The sequence below is a fragment of the Mustela erminea genome, chromosome 4, assembly GCF_009829155.1.
Source record: "Mustela erminea isolate mMusErm1 chromosome 4, mMusErm1.Pri, whole genome shotgun sequence".
Classification (NCBI taxonomy): Eukaryota; Metazoa; Chordata; class Mammalia; order Carnivora; family Mustelidae; genus Mustela; species Mustela erminea.
In genome coordinates, this window is record NC_045617.1 from 123,145,235 (window position 1) to 123,167,009 (window position 21,775).

At 54.3% G+C, this 21,775-nt stretch overlaps 1 protein-coding gene across 9 annotated transcripts; it reads right to left on the reverse strand.

Moving 5' to 3' along the window:
* Positions 1–4,837: 4,837 nt before the first annotated feature.
* DDR1 (discoidin domain receptor tyrosine kinase 1) lies at positions 4,838–20,723 on the reverse strand. Of its 9 annotated transcripts, none has more exons than XM_032338057.1 (20): positions 20,648–20,723; positions 19,075–19,240; positions 18,782–18,904; positions 16,256–16,394; positions 16,064–16,166; positions 15,639–15,867; positions 13,914–14,061; positions 13,572–13,680; positions 12,960–13,146; positions 12,611–12,857; positions 11,991–12,086; positions 11,723–11,874; positions 10,646–10,811; positions 9,503–9,613; positions 8,145–8,389; positions 7,844–7,971; positions 7,382–7,600; positions 6,673–6,907; positions 5,950–6,099; positions 4,838–5,834 (listed from the first exon to the last, which is right to left on the reverse strand). In XM_032338057.1, exons 4-20 carry the CDS (start codon positions 16,350–16,352, stop codon positions 5,694–5,696), a joined length of 2,763 nt encoding a protein of 920 aa, XP_032193948.1. In that variant the 5' UTR covers positions 16,353–16,394; positions 18,782–18,904; positions 19,075–19,240; positions 20,648–20,723; the 3' UTR covers positions 4,838–5,693. The 9 variants fall into 9 exon arrangements, with proteins under 9 accessions (XP_032193948.1, XP_032193947.1, XP_032193946.1 ...); XM_032338056.1 differs by having other exon boundaries at positions 18,786–18,946; XM_032338055.1 differs by having other exon boundaries at positions 18,782–18,946.
* Between the last annotated feature and the right edge of the window lie 1,052 nt (positions 20,724–21,775).

A 21,775-nucleotide genomic window follows, 5' to 3' on the forward strand; every position in this document is an offset into this window, starting at 1 on the left:
TCTGGGAATTAGAGTCTTGTCTCGGCTCGCCCGGGAGTGGGTTGAAGCGCGTCTGACTACAACTCCCAAAAGGCACCGCGAGGAAGGCGGACTGGAAGGAGGCCGGCCTTTAATTGAGAGAGTCGGAGACAGCCGAGTTCCGTACCACTTGGTTCCGCGTCGCTTTCCGCTCACGCATTTAACGGCGAGTCCTACCGAACTGGGCGGGAGGCGGGACCCCGAGGGCTTCCTGACAGAGGCGGGGATATGGCCCCTAGGTGAGACGCTCCTAGAGTCACACGATGCTGAGGTCCTTGAGCTCTGGTCCTCATGGAGTACAGCACTTTATAGAGCGTTCTTGCGAGGTAAGAGCGCTACTCCTCACTCGGCGCGTATGTACTCAGTGTGAATTTTACCACGTCCGCCATGCTCCCACCACCCCGTTTCTTTAATACGATTTTCAAAGAAACCAGTTGTTGGGTCTGATTTGATTCATGAGGCTACTGCAGGGAAAGGGAAGGGAACGTCTTAAGCCAAATCCAGAACTACAAGTATCCCCAAGTTCCTATAAAGCAAGGTTTATTATTCCCACTTTACAGACTAGAAGACTGAAGCCCAGTGAGATTAGGAAATTTGCCCACAATCGTTCATCTAGAAAAACCTGAGGCTGGGATTTGAAGTACGTGTGAGGGAACACTGACCAAAATGTCAAGAACTGTGTAAGACCCTGTTATGCTCACTCGTGCTTGTTTTGTTTTTCCGTTTCTTTAACAGTCCTGCATAAAATCCTCAAGAATGACACAAAACTAACAAAGCGTTTTTACGGTTAACCTTAAGTAAAATAAGAGACAAATTAGTCTGGAAGAAATATTTAACAAAATAGACAATACAGAGAGCTTTTACAAAGCAGTAAGAAGAAAAACAGAGTAGAAAGACTATAGGAAGAGGGACTCCTGGATAGCTCAGTAGGTTAAGCCTCTGCCTTTGGCTCAGATCATGATGGCAGGTTCCTGCCGTTGAGTCCCACATGGGGCTCCTTGCTCAGCGGGGAGCCTGCTTCTCCCTCTGCCTGCTGTTCCCTCTGCTTGTGCTCTCTCTCTGACAAATAAATAAATAAAATCTTTTTTTTAAAAAGACTGTAGAAAGATGTAACAGACAATAAACAGAAAAAATATGAATTGTTTATAACCAAATGAAAAAGCTCTCATCTTTACCAGTAATTAAGGAAAAGGGAATTAAAGAAAAAATATAACATCTGATTAGAAAAAAAATATTAGGGATTGGCAACCTCGTTGTCACTGCACAGGAGCATACAGTACTTATAATACTTCTGTTGAAAGTCGACTTCAGTCACACCTTTTAAAGGGGGGTTTGGCGGTATCTCCAGTTATTTGAATGTGACTGTCATTTGACCTACCAACTCCACCTTTAGAAATGTATCATACTGAAGTTCTCCCGCATGGATACAGAGATAGACATGCAAAGATACTTATTGAAGTGTGTCTGTTAGGGGTGCCTGGGTGGCTCAGTGGGTTAAGCCTCTGCCTTTGGCTCAGGTCATGATCCCAGGGTCCTGGGATCAAGCCCTGTGTCGGGCTCTCTGCTCTGCAGGGAGTCTGCTTCCCATGCTCTCTCTCTGCCTGCTTCTCTGCCTATTTGTGATCTCTCTGTGTCAAATAAATAAGTAAAATCTTAAAAAAAAAAAAAGAAGAAGAAGTGTGTCTGTTATTGTATTATTGTATTGTGAAAACTGCCTGAATGTCCAGAAGAAGAAGAAGATGAAGTGTGTCTGTTATTGTATTGTAAAAACTGCCTGAATGTCCCAAAATGTGGGTCATCACAACAATGTAGAATACCGGCAACACTTAGAAAGGACACCGTATGCATAGTGGCCGAACTATGTACTACCTATCATGAGGGGGAGAAAAGCAGATTACAAAATGGCTTGCCTAGTTCAGTGCCATCTTTGTAAGAAGCTTTTTATGGGTGTTTAAAACTGAAATAGGTCACACGCTTCCTTTTGACAGGTGCAAAGCAGCAGAAGCTGGGCGGACAAGGTGACAGTTCCCTATAGTGTAGAGAAAACTCTCTAAGGCTACCCTGCCCAGAATAGGAGCCACTATAGCCACCTGTGGCTATTTAAATTTAAATTAACTAAAATTTTAACTTCAGTTCCTCAGCCACATTAGCCCCATTTCAAGTAGTCGATAGTCACATATGACTAGTGGCTACCTATTCGGTGGTGCAGCTACAGACGGTTTTTGTGATCACAGATTCTCTTGGAGAGTCCTGCCTGAAGGGATGCAATGAATGGGGGCAATTTGTCTGATGTCAGGAACTGAGTACAGGCTGTTTCTAGAGCTGGATAATCAGCCTGGGATCCTGGGAGCTTCCCAAAACAGGATTATCCAACCTGTGATGGAGAGTTCATAACCTCGTCCCCTCAGGCAGCATCCTGGAGAGAAAGAACAGAGAGCCCAGAGCCTACTGGCTGCTTCTGACCAGCTTTGCAGTTTCCTGGCTGTGTGGCCTTGAGCAAGTTGCTTAAAACAAGTTTTTAGGCACCTGGGTGGTTCAGTTGGCACCTTCAGCTCAGGTCATGATATCAGGGTGCTGGGATTGAGTCCTGCATGGGCTCTCTGCTCAGTGGGGAGTCTGCCTCTCCCTCTGCCCCTCCCTCTCAACTAGTTGTGCACGTGCACGCTGGTGCTTGCACTCGCTCTCGCAAAAATAAAAATAAAATCCTTTCCAAAAAAACAATTAAGTTTTCTTTTCTGTGAAATGGCAATAACATTAGCTATTTCATATGTTGTATTAAATAAGATAAAATATGTAATAAGTATTGTCCTGGCATGTAATAGGTGCTCAGTAAATAATATTGTTATTCATTATTTTCTTTAAAAAGTAAAATCACACCTAGAGTAAGTACAGCAAAGAAGAAAGTCCTGTGCCTGAAAGCACCAAGAGGGGATTTGATTTGGTTGCCAAGTGGGGGAAGATTGCTGAAGGACAAGCAGGACTTAACAAGGCAAAGACAGCAGGGAGGGGAACAAGATTCTGCAAAGGCCATGGCAGGAGGGACTGTGGGCGGTTGCAGGAACTGGAACTAGGCCAGTGGTGTATGAAGGACAGAGTCGGGGAGGATGCTGAAGAATGAGGTGGGCAAACTTGGTCAGGAAGATTTTGTTCTTGATTCTAAGATCAACAGGAAGCCATTAAAGGATTTGAAATAAAGTAGCAGGGTCAGATTTATGTTTGGTGGCAACAGAAAACAAATCAAAGAGCAGGAATAGACCCTGGGAAACTACTGCAGTAGTCTGGGCAAGATGGAGGTAGCATGTGCCAGGATGGTGATGGAGATGAAGAGAAATGACAAATTTAAGGGAAATCTGGGAAGCAAGATCAACAGAGCTTCATGATAGGCTGGCCTTGGAAGGTGGGAAGAGGGGAGAAGAGGCGTCAGGGATGATCCCCAAGGTTTTGGCATGTGAAGCTGAATGGATGATGCTGCCATTCACTGACTTCCGGACCCCATGGAGGAGCAGATTTGAATATTCTGAGACAAGTTCAAATGAATTCCAGGTGATTGCATATGTCTAGAGCTTTGGGAGTTCTCAGCTCACAGCCATGGGATCTGTTGTTCACCATTCTGTGTCCTGGCCTCTAAACTCCTGACCCATCAACGTGTCTTAAAACATAGATCATGGAACACCTGGGTGGCTCAGTCGGTTAAGCCTCTGCCTTCGGCTCAGGTCACGATCCCAAGGTCCTGAGATGGAGCCCCACATCAGGTTCCCTGCTCAGCATAAGAGTCTGCTTTTCCCCTTATCCAGTTGGCTCATTTGGTGAATATCATCAACCAAGACCCCAGGGTCTTTATTTCACACGAACTTCCATCAAGATAAGTTTGCCTTTTCCACTACTTGCAAGTGATTTTTTTTCCTAACCCATTTAAAACTCTGTTAATGCTCTGTTGGTGGTTGTGGCTCATCCTTCCAGACCTCTGAAATAATTTAAGCTCTTGCTTCTGGTTCCCACACAAATAGCTCACACCTATCGGCTCATCTATACATCTCATCAGCCAAATCCAAAGATTCTCTGCCTGAGACTTCCAGACCCTTGAAGGGGGGTCCTAGATTTAGGGCCCCAAAATGTACACCTCTGTTTTTATTAACCTCTAACAGAAATATAGCATTTCCTGCAAGTATGAATATAAGCAAAATCCCCGGTAGTATTAGCAGGACCGGGACTTGTCACCGAGACACCTCAGCTCTTTTTGTATCCCACTACTTTTGTAGAAATCTCGGAGTATTGAGTACCTTTTATGCTTATTACTATTTGGAGAATGTTAGTAGTTACTACATCTCCTGCTAGATATTGTTATTAAATATATTTTAAAAACACATAGGTTACCATGTGATAGGTTTTTTTTTTTAACATTTTAGGAAACTCGATTTCTTCTATGATCATATATGAGATATACACATTTGTGTGTGCACACGTGTGTGTGTGTGTACGTGTAACACATTTTAAAACAAATCTGAGGAGGAATCAGTAGACCGCTCTAGTCTGCCAAAGGGACCCATGGATCAAACAAGGGTAAGCCATCAGGCCTAATTCAGCCCCCTCTAAGCCTCCTGCAGAGCTCCCACTGGAGTTTACAAAGTTCATACATTAATATAGGACCTGAGGTCCCCACAGGCAAGAGCCTGGCTTATAGACAGAACACTGTGCTGGGCAAGATACAGTAGGAAATGGAGTGGGGAGGAGAAGAAAGGAGAAGGAAGGAAATGGAAATGAGTTGGGAACAGACACAGGAAGCAGATTTTACCAAAACTGCAAGAAATCCACTCAAACCTGTGGAAAACTCAACCTTTATTATTACCTGCCTAGTGCAGGATATTAAAATTGCATTGAGCTAGATCCATATATTAGTGTAAAAATCTGTGTCTCTCCCCACCAAAATGTACAAACCCCAAGTGATTATAGAAAAACCAATATGGCAGCTACAACAGAGGTGTCCAACCCGAAGGCCACAGGCCATTGCTCCCTCTTTCCCCCTAATCCCAGTATTTAATCCATAGAAACATACAGGCTTAGAGAAGTTCTAGCTAGGTGGGAAGTGGGGATGGCTGGGGGTTGGGGACAGGGATCACCCCCAGGTCCAGTGTTTCAGAGAATGGAGGAGGGAGAAGCCAAAGTCAAGGACAATTCCAGGAGTTCGCACAAGGGAACATCTTTCTCCCCTTTTTGTCCTCCTCATTCCCCAGATTCTCAGCCAATGGGATCCAGTGTGTGACGGAAGGAGAGAGAGGCTGGGGGGGGTGGCCACAGCCTTCTCTCTTGGAACCAGTGTTGTCCAGTGGGGCCCAGGTGCTCCAATAGGCCTTATCCAGTGTCTGTCCTATATGTGCCCCTATCTTCCCCCCCAGGGATGGCTAGAAGAGGTCAGAGAGGATCCCATCCACAGGGCCAGCTGGGTGGGTGGCGGAGGCTTCTAAGAGAGGAGCAGGAAGAGGGCATGAGAGTATGTCCCTGGAAGGGAGGCGTCAGCTCCCTGGCAGGCCCAGCCTACCTGTGGTCACACTGCCTCTCTTTCAGAGGAGAAAGGTGGTTGGGACAGGGAATGGAGTGGGGGTGCCATGAAAATCCTCTTGTTTATTGCCTCTGGCTTTGCCTGAATCCTCCCTGAGAAAGGGGCAGCTGGGTGTGATTCACACCATGTTGAGCGCATCTTCGGCCAGGAACCGATGTAGCTGGGAAAAGGGTGGTCGCTGCTCAGGCTCCCGGCTCCAGCACCGAAGCATCAGCTCGTACAGGCCCAGAGGGCAGGCAGGGGGCCGAGAAAGGTACACCTGCATTATGACAGGGTGGACGAAAGGCAGGGAACAAATGGTATTTAGTTCCCAAGATGACAGGCTCTGGCCCACCCAGACCCACAACCTTATCTTCCCTCCCTTCTGCTCTGACCTGGCGGCCCTGGTCCCGGAAGAACTCCCCTGCGTTCTCAATGACTTGCTCATCAGTGAGCTGCCCAAACGGCTGGGCCCGGCAGAGCATCAGCACCTCCCACAGGGTCACCCCAAAGGCCCACACGTCACTTGCCGTTGTGAACTTCCCCTGGCGTGTGGATAAAGCAACAAAGGCAGAGAAAGACATCAGGTAACAGAGACCCTCCTCATCTCCCCACAGGCCCCGTCCACTCAGCACTTCCCCAGACTGACTCCTCCTGGCTGGCCCCTCCCAACAAGCCTGCTCCTCCCTCCTTCAGGCTCTGCCTTCTTTCTCAGGCTCTAGTCCTCTCCCTGAACTCTTCCTTCTTCTAGGCACCCTTCCTTTACACCATGACCCTCATTTTCTGGTCCTGATTCTCTCCCAACTCCTACCTTTTTATCTCTAGCCTCCTGTCTCCCCTTACCTCTCTTGCTCCCTGACTCCTGCTCTTGTACCCACTCTTGGCTCCTGAACCCTTTCCCATCATACCACTCCTCCCTACTTTCTCTGGTCCCTAGAGCCAGAGGGAAACTTACAGAGCACTGGCCCAAACCCTCACTTCAGAGATGAGGGAACTGCAGTGCGGGGAAGGCAAGTGACTTGACAGAGACTACAGAGCAGCCAGTGCTTCCCCCTACCACCCTTCCCTGCCAACCCCTGCCCAACCGTGCCCTGCCCGCCTCTCTCAGGGCCTCTCACCATGAGGATGCACTCCCAGGCCATCCACCGGATGGGCAGCACTGCCCGGCCCTGCACGCGATAATAGTCCCCAGCATAGAGGTTCCGGCTCATGCCGAAGTCAGCAATTTTGATAGTGAAATTTTCCCCAACCAGGCAGTTCCTTGTGGCCAGGTCCCGATGCACAAAATTGAGTGTGGCCAGATAGCGCATGCCCGAGGCAATCTGAGCCACCACGTGTAGCAGCATGGGGTAGCTGAGGACAGAGCCAATAAGAGAGGGTCCCTGGAGGCAGTCCCAGACTCATACCCACCTCACAGATTCCTGGGAGAGGAAGGGGGGGGCACTCCCTGGGATTGGGTTGTGTCTACTGCTGGTGCAGAGATGGAATGCCCACACAGAGGCCAGGGGTAGGTGCCCACACAATGCTTGTTTGGCTCATCTGACCCAGGGAGCTGCTGCTCTATTGTCTGGACTCAGGCATTGAGGGTGAGCAAGAGCAGAGGGAGATTCCTGACAGAGTCCAAGTCCCTTCAGCAACCCCCTGTAGTAACTTCTTGCTTCTCAGTCCCCAGATGAACAAGGCCATGTATTCCTCACCCCAGTCCCCACCCCCCTGAACCTGACTACCTGTCCCCACATCCCATGCTGGATCCAGGTTGGTGCAAGGGGAGAGGAGAGCCCTCCCCGTGGAGCTCTCAGAAAAGGGCCAGCCTGGGTAAGTGGGTACCTGATGGTGGGCCCTGGGGCAGCCTCCCCATCTCTGGGGGCCCCCTCGGCCACCTTGTCCTCTAGCTGGTGGGCACTGAGGAACTGGTTAAGGTCACCATTCTCCATGTAATCGGTAATCATGCAGAGGGGGTCATCCTGCACACACACGCCCAGGAGCCGGATGATGTTTGGGTCCTTTAGCCTCGACATGATCTTCACTTCCTTCAGGAAATCATTCCTAGAAAAGCGGGGAGGTGGCAGGGACACTGAGGGGCTGATCTGTCCTTTCTCTCCTGCTCATGCAGACCAGCACCCTAACCCCAGCAGACAAGCTGACTCACTAGTGACACTGAGACCTGGACTGACATCAGCCTGAGATGCAAACTTCCTTCCCCAGCCATTCCTCCTGTTGGTCTCTACCATATTCCCCATTCTTCATGGCCTCCTTTCCCTATCACCAGACACCATCCCTGGTCCTCACCTGGCATTCTTGGTGGCATCTGGCCGTAGGATCTTGACAGCTACCAGCAAAGGGTGTCCCTTGCACACATTAAGGGGGAAATCAAGACTGACCAGATCTTGAGGGTTTTCTACCTCACACAGGTGCACCTGGGGAAAGAAGCTCATTTGTTAGAAAGTCACATGATTCACTGAAGTCACAGGGTCAACTGGGATAACACAGTCACAGATGACAGGTTCTGACCAATGGGGGTATATGGGCATGACATCAGAGCTCCAGACAGTCAAGACACCGCTGATAGCTGGGCAGGGATCCTCCTTACCTCCCCAAATTGGCCCTCGCCAAGCTTCTCCTTGAAGCGGAGCCGAGACCGAGGAAAATCCACTCTGGGAGGCCCATCCCCGGCAGCCCCTGGGGGCAGAGCGGGCACAGCATAGGTGTTGCCCCCGGTGACTCCCTGCAGGGTGACAATGTCAGCCTCGGCATAATGGGGGACGCTGTTCTGGGGAGGTGGGGGCAGAAGCGGGGCACCCGGCTTCTCAGGCTCCATATAGTCCCCACTGCAGGCTGGAGGGGTGAGGGGAAAGAAGACAAGACGAAGCATCAAGAGCAGCCCTTGAGAGCCATGGTTCTCCACACCCCAGCCTCCCTTGTCTCCCAGCTGGGTGAGAGACTGGGTCCATGATCCATCTTCTTGGTATTCTACCCACCAACCTCAAACCAGAGAAGATGCTGGCATGAGATGAGAGTGAACTGTTTCAGAGTTTAAGGCAATGGAAACAGTTGAACAAAGAATGACATAGTCTATTCTCTAGGGATCCCAGCACAGCCCAAGAGACCATGACAGAAGTCTTGACTAAAAGAGGAATTCCTCTACCCACCATCAGAAGAAGGATGGTGCCAGTCATCTGGTTACCTCCCACCTTCTAAGTCCTTGTCCCACTCACCGCCAGCCCCTCCTGTTCACTTAGCTGTTTTACCTACCTGCACCTCCCCACACAACTTTCAGCCTTGGCTCCTCCCTGCCATGGTTACCCAAACCCTCCCTGACCCAATACTCCAAGCTCAAAGACAAGCAGAGACAGGGGCACACAGAAAGGGGGAGAGGGGAACAGTTCCTCACGGCCAGGACAACAAGGAATCTACAGACAGAGGAGAGGAAGCAGAGCTGTCCCCTCTTAGCCCTGGAGAAGGAGCAACAATGAGAAAAGGCAACACCAAGGAGAGGAGGAGCAGACAGTAAGGGCAGGGTATGAGCCTTCACCTCTGGGACTGCAGAGAGAGTACACATGGGGGGAGAGGGCAAGCACCCAGGGTGAGAGGCCCTCCTCCTTGCAGCTCTAGAGAGAGAGGAAACAAAGGAGGAGTTATAAGAGAACCTGGGGTCAGTATAGCAACCTCCTCTCTGGCTCTGGAGAGCAGAATAGATGGGGTGGAAGAGGAGGAAGAAGACAGAGCTGAGAACCAGTGAGCTTTCTGCTCCTGTGCTCAAGGGAAAGGCTTTAAGAAGGAACAAGCAGAGCAGAGGAGAGCTAAGGGCATTAGAGCTTCCTCCTTGGGAGCTCAGGAGAGCAAAAGAGGCCACAGCAGGGAGAGGAGGGAATGCAAGGTGTAAGGACTTTTCCCTGCCCCTGTAAAGGTATGGGGAGCCTGGAGGAGCCCAGAGGCAGAGGGGCTTACCCTGGGTGTTGGTGGGTTTGGCCCAGGCGGGTGTGGGGGGGCCGGGGCCCCGAGGGGGACGGGCGTAAGTGGCCAGAAGGAGGCGGTAGGCTGGATTGGAGAGCAGCAACGCTGTCGGGAGAAGGAGGGGGGGAGACACGGGGAAGGGATGAGACTCAAGGCTAGACAGACAAGGAGACCCGGAATAGGGCAAGACCAGGGCTGATGGGAATGAATGTACTGAGAGACAGGGACAGGATAAAACAAGGATCTGGACAGTGCTGGATTGCTGGATGAATAACGAGTGAACAGACGGACAGATGGATGGGTAGATGGATGGATGATAAATGAATGGTTGAATGGATGAATGGATAGATAGAGAAATAAATAGATAAATATATATGGATGGCTGGACGAATGACAGGTGAATGGTTGGATGGTGGATGGATGAATGGGGAGATGAACAAATGGATGTTTGAATATACTTGGATGGATGATGGATGGATGGATGATGCATCCAGCAATTGGATGGTAGATGGATGGATGTACAGATGGATGAATGGGTGAACAGATGTATGAACATGGATGAATAGCGGATTGGTAGACGGACAGACAGAGGACAGATGGGTGGTAAAATGGATGGACAGAGAGATGGAAGATTGGATGGGTGGCTGGATGGATGGATGACAGATGGGTGAATAGATGTATGAATATTTATGGATGGATGCATAATGGATAAATGGTCAGACGGTGGATAGAGGAATGAATGGAGAGAAGGATGAACATACACATAAATACAGATAGAAGGATGGATAATGGATGGATGGATGGATGGACGGATGGAATGAACACGGCAAGTCTAGGAGAAAGGAGAGAGGCTAGAAGATACAATGAGAGGGCACAACAAAGAAGAGAGAAATGTGTATGGGACACAAACAAAACGAGACCACTACGTATTAGGGGTAATACATGGGAAATTCTTGAGAAAAATTATAAGGTAAGGACATGGGAGTGATACAGTGTGGTGACCAGGGCACAGAAATAAAGAAAATGAGTTGAAATTGGAAAGACAGAAAAAGAAGGGAATGGAAACAGAGAGGAAAAGGGATACAATAAGAAAATAAGCAGAGGACAGAGGTAGGACTAGAACAAGGCAGGTCTTACCAGAGCTGTTGGGGACACTGGGAGCAGAATGGGGTGGATTCCCACGAGGGCGGGGTTCCTGGTAAGGGGGTGGCTCAAGAGGGCCTGGGCGGTTGTTGATGAGGATGGTGTCCCCAGGGACAGACAGATGAACTGTCAGCTCCTCTTCTAAAACCCGGCGCTCGGCCTTGTTGTGGGAATGGGAATGTTAACTGCACATGATTCCAGCTCATTTAATGACAAGCTCCCCTTCTCCCCTTCAGTCCTCACAACAGTCGCATAGTGGTATCTACTATTAGTTCTATTTCACATAGTGGTATCACTATTAACTCTCTTTCTAAAGAAACAAAGGTTCAAGAGCATGTAGGTCAGTCCCCTGATGTCCCATAATAGGATTCTAACCCAAATCTGACCAGATAATTATAGAACCATCAACCTTCATGCATATCACCCCCACCAAACTCTCACCAGGAAGCCAGGGGCTTGGAGTATGCCTGGCTTCTTCCTCACTCCTCTCTGCCCTTCTAGCTCCACTCTCCCCCTTTCCCATCTGGCTCCTACCCCAAGAGGTTGACTAGTGTGGACTTTATCAACTGGCTCAGTTTGGGTTGGCTGGAGAGGAGTTTGTTGGGCAGGTGGGAAGTAAGGTCAGGGTGATTAGTCTCCCAGCCCCTCCCTGAGAAGTGGACTCAGGCTAGCTGTATCCTTGAAGCAAAGTCCACCGCCCATCTCAAGGAGCCTTTCCCCAGACTCACTCCTCCAGGTTCTGGTAACTTCCCTCCTCTCATCTTGCATGGCCACAGCCCATGAGTGGTGATAGTTCTGTGGGAATTTCACTACTCTTTGCGATTTCCATAAGGCCGCCCACTCCTTTGCAACCTGGCACTTTACTGAGCCCACCTCTGGTTATCTTAATTAGACTGTGTTCTGTGGTCCCCACAGGACCCAAATTAATGCAGGCATCCCCATACACATTGGCCTCAGTCTCCACACCCACACCCTGTCTGTGTTCTCCACATTGTAACCCCCTGCTCCCCTCAATCCCCTCCCCCCTCCCCCACACCCTACACCCCCAGGTCCCACCCCCACACCGTTCACCTTGCTGAGGAGCCTGCGCCAGTGCAGCCGCCAGAGCATGAGGGCAATGATGAGCAGCAGCAGCAAGATGATGGCCACCAGGCAGCCGATGAGAATGGCAGTTGGGCTCCCCTCCGCCTTGGCCACAGGTTGCTGGCCTCGGGGCTCTAGCTCTGTCAGAGACAGGAGAGTCAGAACCACAGGAGGCTTCCCACCCGAGTGGGGGTGGCCCCAGTAGCAATGGCAGCACAGGACCCACTGGTTTGAGAGGAGGCCCCAGGCTGCTCACCCAGGCTACTGAAGTTGGTGGGAGGTGGGCCAGGTGGCCACCACGGAGCCGGTGGGAAGGTGCCCCCCAGAGCTGGAGAGGAGTCATTCGTAACATCTATAGAGAAGGATGAGAAGAAAGGATGGAGTCAGAGAGGGAAGAGGACCCAAAGGGAAGCTGCTGGCATGAGACCTGTGGAATTCTACCACTAGCAGCAGGGGCGATACTCAGTATATGTACCCACCCATCCAAAGGAGGGGGGATGGCTATTGCGGATGTCAAGTGTTTAACTGCTGGGTTGTGAGGAGATACAGGACTCCCAGAGAGAGAGAGAGCCCCAGGTGGGGATCTTGGGTACCAGGTGGCCTGGAGAAGAGGCTATTTCTCAACCAGCACAGAGTACTTTGTGTTTTTATAGCCAACACTGTCCTACCAGCTCAGTATCAGTCATGAGGGAAGGGCTGATAAAGCCAAGATAGGGCTGGGGGGAAGGAGTAGGGAGATGTTCCAATTATTCTGGGCATCTCTTCTTGGGAAGTCTCACGAGTGGTAGATGGATCTGGTGCTGGGAGTGGATATTTTGGCATCCTGCAGGTTGGCAATCCTAGAGGATGAGGACTGGGCAGAGACCAGTGGCTTACCAGAGATGAAGGAGATTTCGCTGAAGAGTAACCAAGGCCCAGCAAAGAGGAAGCGGCACTGCAGAAAGCGGCCCACGCGGCCGCCCAGGGGCACAGACACAGCCCGGGCTCTGGGGTCCCCCAGGCTGCCACCCAGGGCGTGGCGTACAGGCTCCCCCTCCCAGGCCATGGCAGGGCCCCGCTTGAAGCGACATTCCACCCCACCAGGCAGGCGGGCTCCCAGGGTGTGCATGTTGTTACAGTGGACCTGGGGGGGAAGGGAGGAGGGACACAGGGTCAAGGCCAGGAGAGCCCAGGTGAGCACCCCAGGAGCAATCACCCTGGTCTCCGAGGAGCCGGACACGCTTACCTGCATGGCCTGGAAAGCCCTCAGCCGGTCAAACTCAAACTCCATCTCCACATAGCCAGCTGGGAAGCTGTGGTTGCTCCACCCCACATAGTCATAGCCTGGCCAGACCCGCAGCTCCTGGCTCTTCCTAAAGTCATCCAGCCCCACCACACCATCCGCCAGCTGACCCAGACCTCCATACAGCAGCCTGGAGAGCAGGACAGCAGAGGAACCAGAGGGTGGCAGAGAAGAGAGTGGCACCCATCCATTTGCTCTGCCATCCCAGGCCTCGACCTCCCCGCTGTGGCTCTCTCTCTCACTCCCAGAATTGCAGTGGTTGCACGGAGACACCACCTCTAGGGGGCACCATGCAGCCTAAGGTGTGTGTATTTATGGCGACAGTTTCCAACAGATATTTCTTAGCAAAGCAGTGCCTTTTACTAACTCGCACAAAGTGTCACATGAGCTAGTAGTTGCCTTGCTACCCTCGAATCCTGATCTTGTGTCCCCAAGGCCCCACCTAACCTGTCCCTCTCCCCAGTTCTTCCATCTCACTGCCAAGACTCTTGACCCCACCCACTACATCCTTCCTCCCACCCCAGGCTCCCCCCCTGCACAGCCTGCCTCTCTTACCCGCCAACAGCGTGTGTGGTGTGTCCATCGTAGGTGGAGTCGTTCAGGTGCACTGCCTCAGATAAGTACATCGTCTGCCCCACAGGGGCTGTGTAAGACAGCAGTCCGTCTGGGGCAGGGTTGCGGAGGTGATGTTAGAGGCAGGCAGCCTCTCTCCCGCTCCCTTGCCTCAGTCCCTTCCTGTGTCCCTCCACAGGCCCCCGGGCATGGAGGGGACAAAGTTGGCCAGCACTGCCCCCCACTCAGAGTGACAGCTTCCCAACAAGAGAAAGAGGATTCTGGAGGCCCTTCTCCCCAGGCCCCAGCCCAGGAAACAAATTCTTGGGGGTCTGAATGACTCACCCTTCCAGAGGCAGCCATAGAGCTCCACCCGCAGACAGACACTCATGACCCGGTCAGCCCGGGGGTAAAAGCGAACCAGCCGGGCCACCATGGGGGGTCCCAGGTCCTTCAGCACCACGCCCCCAGGGTCCTCATTACCTAAAATCACCTGTGGCCCAAGAATTAGGGTAGATGAGTGGAAAAGGCTCTGGGTTGGATCTCACTTCCCAGTCAGCCGCGGTCCCCTGGCCCAGCACACAGTAGCCACAAGGAGACTCATGAAGACTGGTGTTGAGCACCCAGGGCTCTGGGGTACAGCCAGGCATTTCTAAAATGAGGGGCTATAGCAAAGACCTGACACGGGCACCTGGGTGGCTCAGTTGGCTGCCTTAGGCTCAGGTCATGATCCCAGGGTCCTAGGATCGAGGCCCACATCGGGCTCCCTGCTAGGTGGGAAACCTGCTTCTCCCTCTCCCGCTCCCCCTGCTTGTGTTCCCTCTCTGTGTGTGTGTGTCTCTCTGTCAAATAAATAAATAAAATCTTTTAAAAAGGACCTCTGACACATCTCTCAGCCTGGTGCTTTGTCCTCAACCTTCAGCGTCAGCCCCGAACCCTACCTGTCTCCATTTGTCTTTAAGACATCCATCCCACTGTGCACAGATTCTACCCATTTCTCAGAGCTCGGCACCTCTGCTTCCACCTTCCCCCTCTTCCTTCACCCCATCCTCTCTGTCCACTCGGCAGGCATTGGCTGAGCCAGCCATGCACGTTCTCAGTGGTAAACATCTGTCCCTCCTCTCTCCCCATGCCACACTGAGATTCCAGTAGGAAAAACAGCTGTGCAGAACAAGAGGCAGGGTGTGGGGCTGAAGCAGTGGGAGGCAGGCTCTCTAAGGAGGTGATATCTAGAGGAGAACTGAGTGGAAGGAGAAGCCAGGGACATCTGGGGGAGAGGCTCTCCAGGCACAGAGACTGACAAGCAAAAATGTCCTACAGCTGTGGGATGTATCTGTGCTCGTTCCAGGGACAGCAAGAAAGCCAGTGGGCCCAAGTGGAGTGCGAATACAGGAGGGAGGAGTAAAGGAAGCAGGCAAGAGCCAGGCCAGGCTAAGCTTCTGCACCCAGGAAGGAGCTTAGCTTTGGTTCCACAGTGGAAAGCCAGTGGAGGGTCATGGACCAGGCGCGCCTCATCTGATCTGCATTTTCTCAGGTACAGTGGACGAAGCCTCTAGGTGGAGATAGTTCAGGTGAGAACAGACAGGAGCAGGGAGAGCACTCTGGAGGCCAGCAGATTCATCTAAGCCTAGGATGGTGTGGTGTGTGGCCTGGGGTGGTAGAGGCGAAGGTGGTGAGAAATGGTTGGATTCAGGAAATGCGGAAGTAGAACAGACGGGCCTTGCTGGTGCTTTGGAAGCAGGAGGCTGAGAGACCAGAGGAATCCGAGATATCATCTTAGCTTGGGGCCTGAGCAACTGGCCTGAGTTGGGGGAGGAGCAGGTTTGGGGTGGGAACGGGATTCAAAGTCAGCTGGGGAGGTTTACGGTAGGTTTGAGATGCCCATTAGACATTCAGGTGGAAAGGCCCAGAAGGTGGTCATGTTTGCAGTGCTAGATGGAGCTCAAGAGAGAGGCTTGGGCTAGAGAAGGGAGAAATCGGCAGTCATGGGTGGACAGGTGGCATTTATAGTATAGCTGGGGGACAAGAGGAGAGCCAACCTTCCCTCAAGGCTGCCCCCACCGGCCTCACCTCCTGACCCCAGCGGTCCCTCCAGTCCATCCAGCGGTGGCCGTCCCGGGAGTAACGCAACCGGTAGCTGGGGGAGAACTCCTTGCCCAGGCCTCCCGCATGCCTCCCCTGGGTGCCCACCAAAGCCACCAGGTGCAGCCGCCGCAGATCCACCTGCAGGTACTCCTCCTCCTTCGGAAAGACCGGCCCCGCGGGGCACCAGGCCCCGTCCCCGTCGCTGCTCTCCAGCCTGGGAGGGAGCAAGAGGTCACAAGGAACATCTGGTCTGCCTCTGTCTCTAGTATTTCAAGCCCCTCACGATGCAGGGTGGGGTTTCATTGGCACTGGCCCTCCGAGGAGCCTCTGGGCTTGGGCAGAGGACTCGGAAGGGCAGGTAGAGGCCCCAGGAGCTCCCTCCAGAGCAGTGCCCCAGGTGTGCCAGTTACCTGCTGTGGCGAGCAGCAGTGGAATCTGACCAAGAGCTGGAGGCAGAGATGTCTCCATCTGGAATGGTCCTGTCCTGCATGCCCAGGGCATAGCGGCACTTGGCTGGGTGAACACAGGCATACAGAGGGTCAAGGCCCCTGGCTCTGTCTCCTAAGCCCCATCCTCAGGGACCCAGGAGCCAGGTTCCTCACCAGGGTCAAAATGTCCCTTCATATCAGCATCTCCAGTTGCCACCAAGAGCAGCAGCAGCAGCAGCAGCGGCAGAGATGTGAGGGCCCCTGGCCCCATAGCTCCTGATTCCTCAGGCCTAAGGGGGCGGGGGTAGCATCTCTGCAGGGGAGCAAACAAGGGGTAGGGTGAGTGAAAGTCAAGGAGCCCGAGTCACAGCCAAAGACAGACAGGCAGAATGGATTGCTCTGGGAATAACAGGAGTAAAGTGACAACAGCAAAAGCTGCTTAACAGCATCAGCTGTGTTCTTAGAATGCTCCCCATGTGCCAGACGCCAGGCTAAACTCTGGTCCACTCCCCACGTACGATCCCAGAATTCTAAGAAAAGTGGGGGACCCCAGGGTTTTCCAATCTCACTGTCCTCTGTAGCCCCACTAAGCCCACTGTCACCCCAAGACTGGCAGCCCCACAGCACACAGGCACTTGGGAGACAGGCAGAACTTCATCCCTCCCCAAGATATGCTGAATCAGAATCTGCATTTTAACACAACCCCCAGGATCCGTGTCCATGAAAGTCGGAGAATCCCTGCTCTTCACTAGGGCCTGGGTGGCACACACTACCTAAAACAATTTCAACTGGTATCTCCTTGTGAATCCAAGTTATCTACCCTCTGCAGAACAGCAGAAGAAGCTCTGACCTCTCCTCTTCCTGGAGGTCTGCACTGAGCTCCCCAGGCCCTGGAATCCCGAGGGACCCCTAGGGCCACCCCTAATGCCGTCCCCCACCTCTGCCATCAGATCCAAAGCCTGCTATCCCAGCTCTCCTCATTCTGCTTCCCTTCTTAAGACCCAGACATCCTGTCCCCCCAGTTCCCATTTTCTGAAGGTGGCCGCCTCTGAAGGAGAAGCCCAGTGCTGAGGAAAGGCCTGAGTTGCCTTGGAGACGAGGGCGGGTCTACAGGCAGGGAGGCCAGGTCACCCCAGGAGGTAGGAAGAGTGGGGGGATACTCCCCCATGCCTTTGTCCTCTTCCAGCTGCTCCCATCATGCTCTAGGGCAGGAATGTAAGAGGCAGCTGAGACCCCACAGCTCTGAAGCAGCAGCTGAGGGGGCTGACTGAGTTGCGGGGGGCACCCAGGCATCAAAGAAGAGCTAGAACCAGAGGCATCACACCTGGTCCCTTGGAGGTCCAGGAGCCACGTGCAGGGCAGCAGGCTGCAGGGTCCCAGGCGGCTGGCCTGGAATTCCTGGGTGTCGCTCTCCACCCCCACCTCTCTCGGGAACAGCGGGGCCCTTGTTCCCCTGGGTAACCTTCATGCCTATCCCAGATGAGTCATCGGAGCCAGACGGAGCTAGAGGAGCCCCGGGGAAAGATACAAAGACAGGCAAAGGATAGGAGGCAGGGGGAGACAGGGCGAGAAACACAAAGCAAGAGGTAAATAGAGCAGGCTCAGAAGCACAGGGCACAGAGCCAAGCAGAGAAACACACAGATGTCTGGGGCAATCCCTCCAACACTCCAATCACCCTACTTCTCTCCACTGGGTCAGGCACACAGAGGACAGGCTGAGAAGACCTATCCCAACCCCACCCCACCCTACCCTACCCCAATTACAAAGCAGGGACCGGGTCACTGCTGCAGGTCCTTCCTTTTCCTCTCCTATCCCCACCCCCCACCACAAACACCAGCCACACAGCTCTGTGCACCCCTTACCCCCCATGACCCCACCCCACCCCCACTCATCAGCCATGCAAACTTGCAAAGCTGACTGTAAACCCTGGGGCTAATTGTAACACACACACACCCCTCTGTCAAAGACAACTCTTCACAGACTTTTAAAGACAGACACTTAAATGTGTTACACACATCTGCCCCAGCTGGGACAATCACAGACGCTCATGCACACATCAACTCCATCCACGGGCCCACTTAGTGAATAGCCATCTTTAGAAATCCGTGAACATGAAATGACAGATACCACATGCTCCTACCATTAGAGGACACCGTGAGACACATACACTCAGGCTCTCAGACACAGGATCCCAAGACAACTGGGGCCCACCTCCCAATACACACCAAGACCAAGCCAGAGAGAAGGCAAGGTGGTGGCTGGAAGGGCCATGAGAAAAAGAGGCACTGCTCCATTTTCCCAGACTCTCGGCTTTCACCTGTCTCCACTGTAGCACTCATTTCCGAGGCACCCATGTGCCTAGAGCACTGACTTCAGGTAGAGGTGCTGGAAGGAAAGTCCAGCCAGCAGGGGACCGAGGGGGTGTGGGAGGGAGGGGGGGATGGGACACTGAGGATGGGGCGCACCAGGCAGTGACACAGCCTCAGGATAGAACCAACTGACCATCCGGAGGCTGTCACTGGCCGATTAGGTATCAGTGCCTCTCTGCTGGGCTGAGGGCAGGCTGCCCCACTGGGAGCTGACTGGGCAGAGACTTAGCACTTAGCAGGTAGATGCCCGCAGGGACTGGCCTGATAGGAGGGCACACCCGCTTCTCCAGGGGCCAGAGGGAATGATTCAATGGGGCCACACAAGAGCACCTGCCTTCCTGGGCGTCAGTTCCTTCACACTCAGTAAAGGGCCCTTCCTCAATGCTGAAACACAGTTTCTCCGAGGTCAGGGAGGTGCCCCCCCCCCCCATTTTCAGACAGTAAGCCAGCGCACTGGGGAGGCGGGCAGGGACACGGTTGGCGGAGCTGGGCAACCTAGAACAGCCCGGGAGCATCCTGCCTCCGCCGCCAAGCCCTCACCCGGCAGCCGCACCTCCCCTGGAGCCCCCGGCCTCGGCCTCGGTCCCTCCACCCCGCAGGGGTCCTCCGGCCGCACCCCCTACCTCTCATCGCTCTTCCCGGGAGACCCAGGCGTCCGACCCCGGAGCGGGGCCTCCTCGGCGGCTGGGCGAGGGGCGGGGGAGGCGCAGGGAGCCAGGAGCAGGGAGCGGGAGGCGCCGGCGGGGCTCGGGTGTCGGGAGGCGGCTCCCGCGAGCAGCTGTCGGGGGCCTGTTCCGGGGAGAGGAGCCAGGGCTGGGGCTGCTCGGGCCCAGGCGCCGCCTCCCCACAGCCCGACTCCCCCCCTCCTTCCCTCCCTCCTGCCGCCCTCCGCCCGCCCGCCGGGGTAGCCGCCCTTCCCCCTCCCGGACAGCGTCGTCCCCGCTGCTCCCACGCCCGGCGCCGCCCTCCCGGCCTCGCGCTCCCCTCCGCCTGCCACGCCCACCCCGCATTCCCCAGCGCACCCGGGCCTCCCCCAGGTAACCACGCCGCGGTCCCCTTGACGCTGCGCGCCCAGCCCCCTCCGCCTCCCCGCGGCCCAACCCTCAGGCCCCAGGGTCCCCACTAAATGGAACAGACGAAGCTGAGGCCCCGCTTGGGGCCTCCCACATATCCAGGCCCCGTGAGGGGATGGCTCCCTCCCTATTCCCCCTTTCTGGGCTCATTTCCTGGAGAGGGAGGTGAAGGGGGCAGCCCCAGGGCACAGGGAAGGAGCAGGTTCCCACAGGCCCTGTGCCCAGCCCAGCAGCAGGAGTTTGGATGGAGGAAGGGAGCAGGGCTCACCTGCCCAACCAGGTGCCCTAGACTCACACTTTCCACACCACCAACCTTTGCTTCTCTCTGGCATCCTCTGGCCTCCTGTCCTCTACACCCCAACTCAGATTGCCCCAGAGCCTGATGTAGCCGCCCCCCAACTCTCTCCTAGCCCCTTCTCTCTCTACTTCCACCTTCCATCCCCCAGTCCTCTCTAGGACCCTGCAGCCCAGACTCCCAGGGCCTGGTTCCCTTGGGCTCCCTGCTCAAGGCCCAGGAGTCCTCAGGGCAAGCCTCCCTTGGGACCAGGTGAGGTCCAGACCCTGACCACTGGCAGGCATGGGCCTGAACAAGGTGAGGGAGTTGTGGGGGATGGAGACAAAGAGAAAACTGGACAAAGCCCAAAAGAACCAGGAACAGGAGTCCCAGAGAAGATGGGCAAGGAGGCTGGGTGAGGGGGGCAGGAGAGAGAGCTGTGGTGAGAAGTGCTGCCCCCCCCCCCGCACTGCCTCAGGCCACCATCTATCCACACCCACACCTGTCAACCCCCTATCAATGTCACCGGCTCAGAAAGATTTGAGTCCACTGCAAATCCCCGCCCCAATGCACCTCACAGCGGACATCAGCTCACTCGCTACGTGCAGGCCCTACCACAGTCCCAAGAAAGAAACACTAAGTCACAACCAGACAAGTACACAAAAGTAGTACCAGGAAGAAGCTGGCCCTCGGTATGGGCAAGAGCGCCAAACCACCAGGGACACACCAATTCCAACACGCTCAGCTGCTACCGGACTCATTAATAAACAGCCCCATGGTCACTCGGAGAATTGCCTCTTCCCACCGTCCCCTCCGACCAAACCCCCAGGGGTTCCCGAGAGCACGTACCCCGCTGGAGACAGCCGCTGGGGAATCTGGGCCCTGGAGAGGCTGGGCCGGGGGTGGAGCCAGGCTGGGGGTGGAGCCCATGTTTCCCCAGTAACCTCACCTGGGCCGACTCACGACCCCTCCTTCCAGGGACTGTGCTCCGAGGAACCCTGGGCTGGCAGACCCGGCTGGGCTGTTTCCAGACGCCTCAGGGAAGGAGCGGCAGCCCCTCACACCCCGCTGGGACATTCCACACCCCAGGCCCACGCTCCCGGGCCAGGTGGCATGGCGCGGCCAGAGGGTTCCAGTGGGGAGCGTAGAAGAAACCATAGAATCCTGAAACTCTTGTCCCCTGGTCTCTCCCCCAGGAGAAATTCCTAGTCGGTGATGTCCACCTCGCCCCAGCCCAAAGCTGGAGGAGTGGGAGGGAAGCAGGGCTGGGGCCCAGCGGAGTCAAGTGACAGCGGAAAGGGGGCTGGAGCCGGCTGGGCTGGAATGCGGGGCTCTGAGCCGAGATTCCCAGGGGCCAGAGAGGGAAATCCCAGCTATCCAGGGGCCCCTAGAGCAGTGCCAAAGACTGAGAGTCCACACAGCCTTTCATGGCCCTAGAGCCCATCCCACATCTGCTGCATCACTCCCAACTCCAGAGACCCCCGCGTCTTCCTGAGCCCCCAAAAGATGGCCCAGCCCTCCCACATCCATGCCCTCCCTTTGAGCTTCCCCCACTCCCCTTCAAGCCCATGGCCTCCTCCTGCCCAGGAAGGAGAGGAAGGGAAAGAGCTCAAAAAAAGTGAGGAGAGGCACGAAGGAGGGAGCAGCAGCTTCAGGCCTGCAAATCACCCAGTCACTGCAGGGAAGCCCAGCAGGACCAGTGAGAGGGAGGATGGACCAGAAAGGCCCACACACACTTGCTGCAGTCCCCTTCCCAAGAGATGCAGCTGCCTCTGGAGCAAGCAGGCCAGGTCAGCAGCTGGGGAGAATGAGAACTGACTTGGGGGCAGGGGGCGGGGAGGGAGGAGAGGGTGGTGGCAAGACCACGACCATGAGTCAGGCCTTGGTACCACCAAGTACAAATGGGAAACTGAGGCTCAGAAGTTGAAAGGAGGAAGGAAAGATGACATAGTATGGGGAGAAAATGAGGCAGCTCAG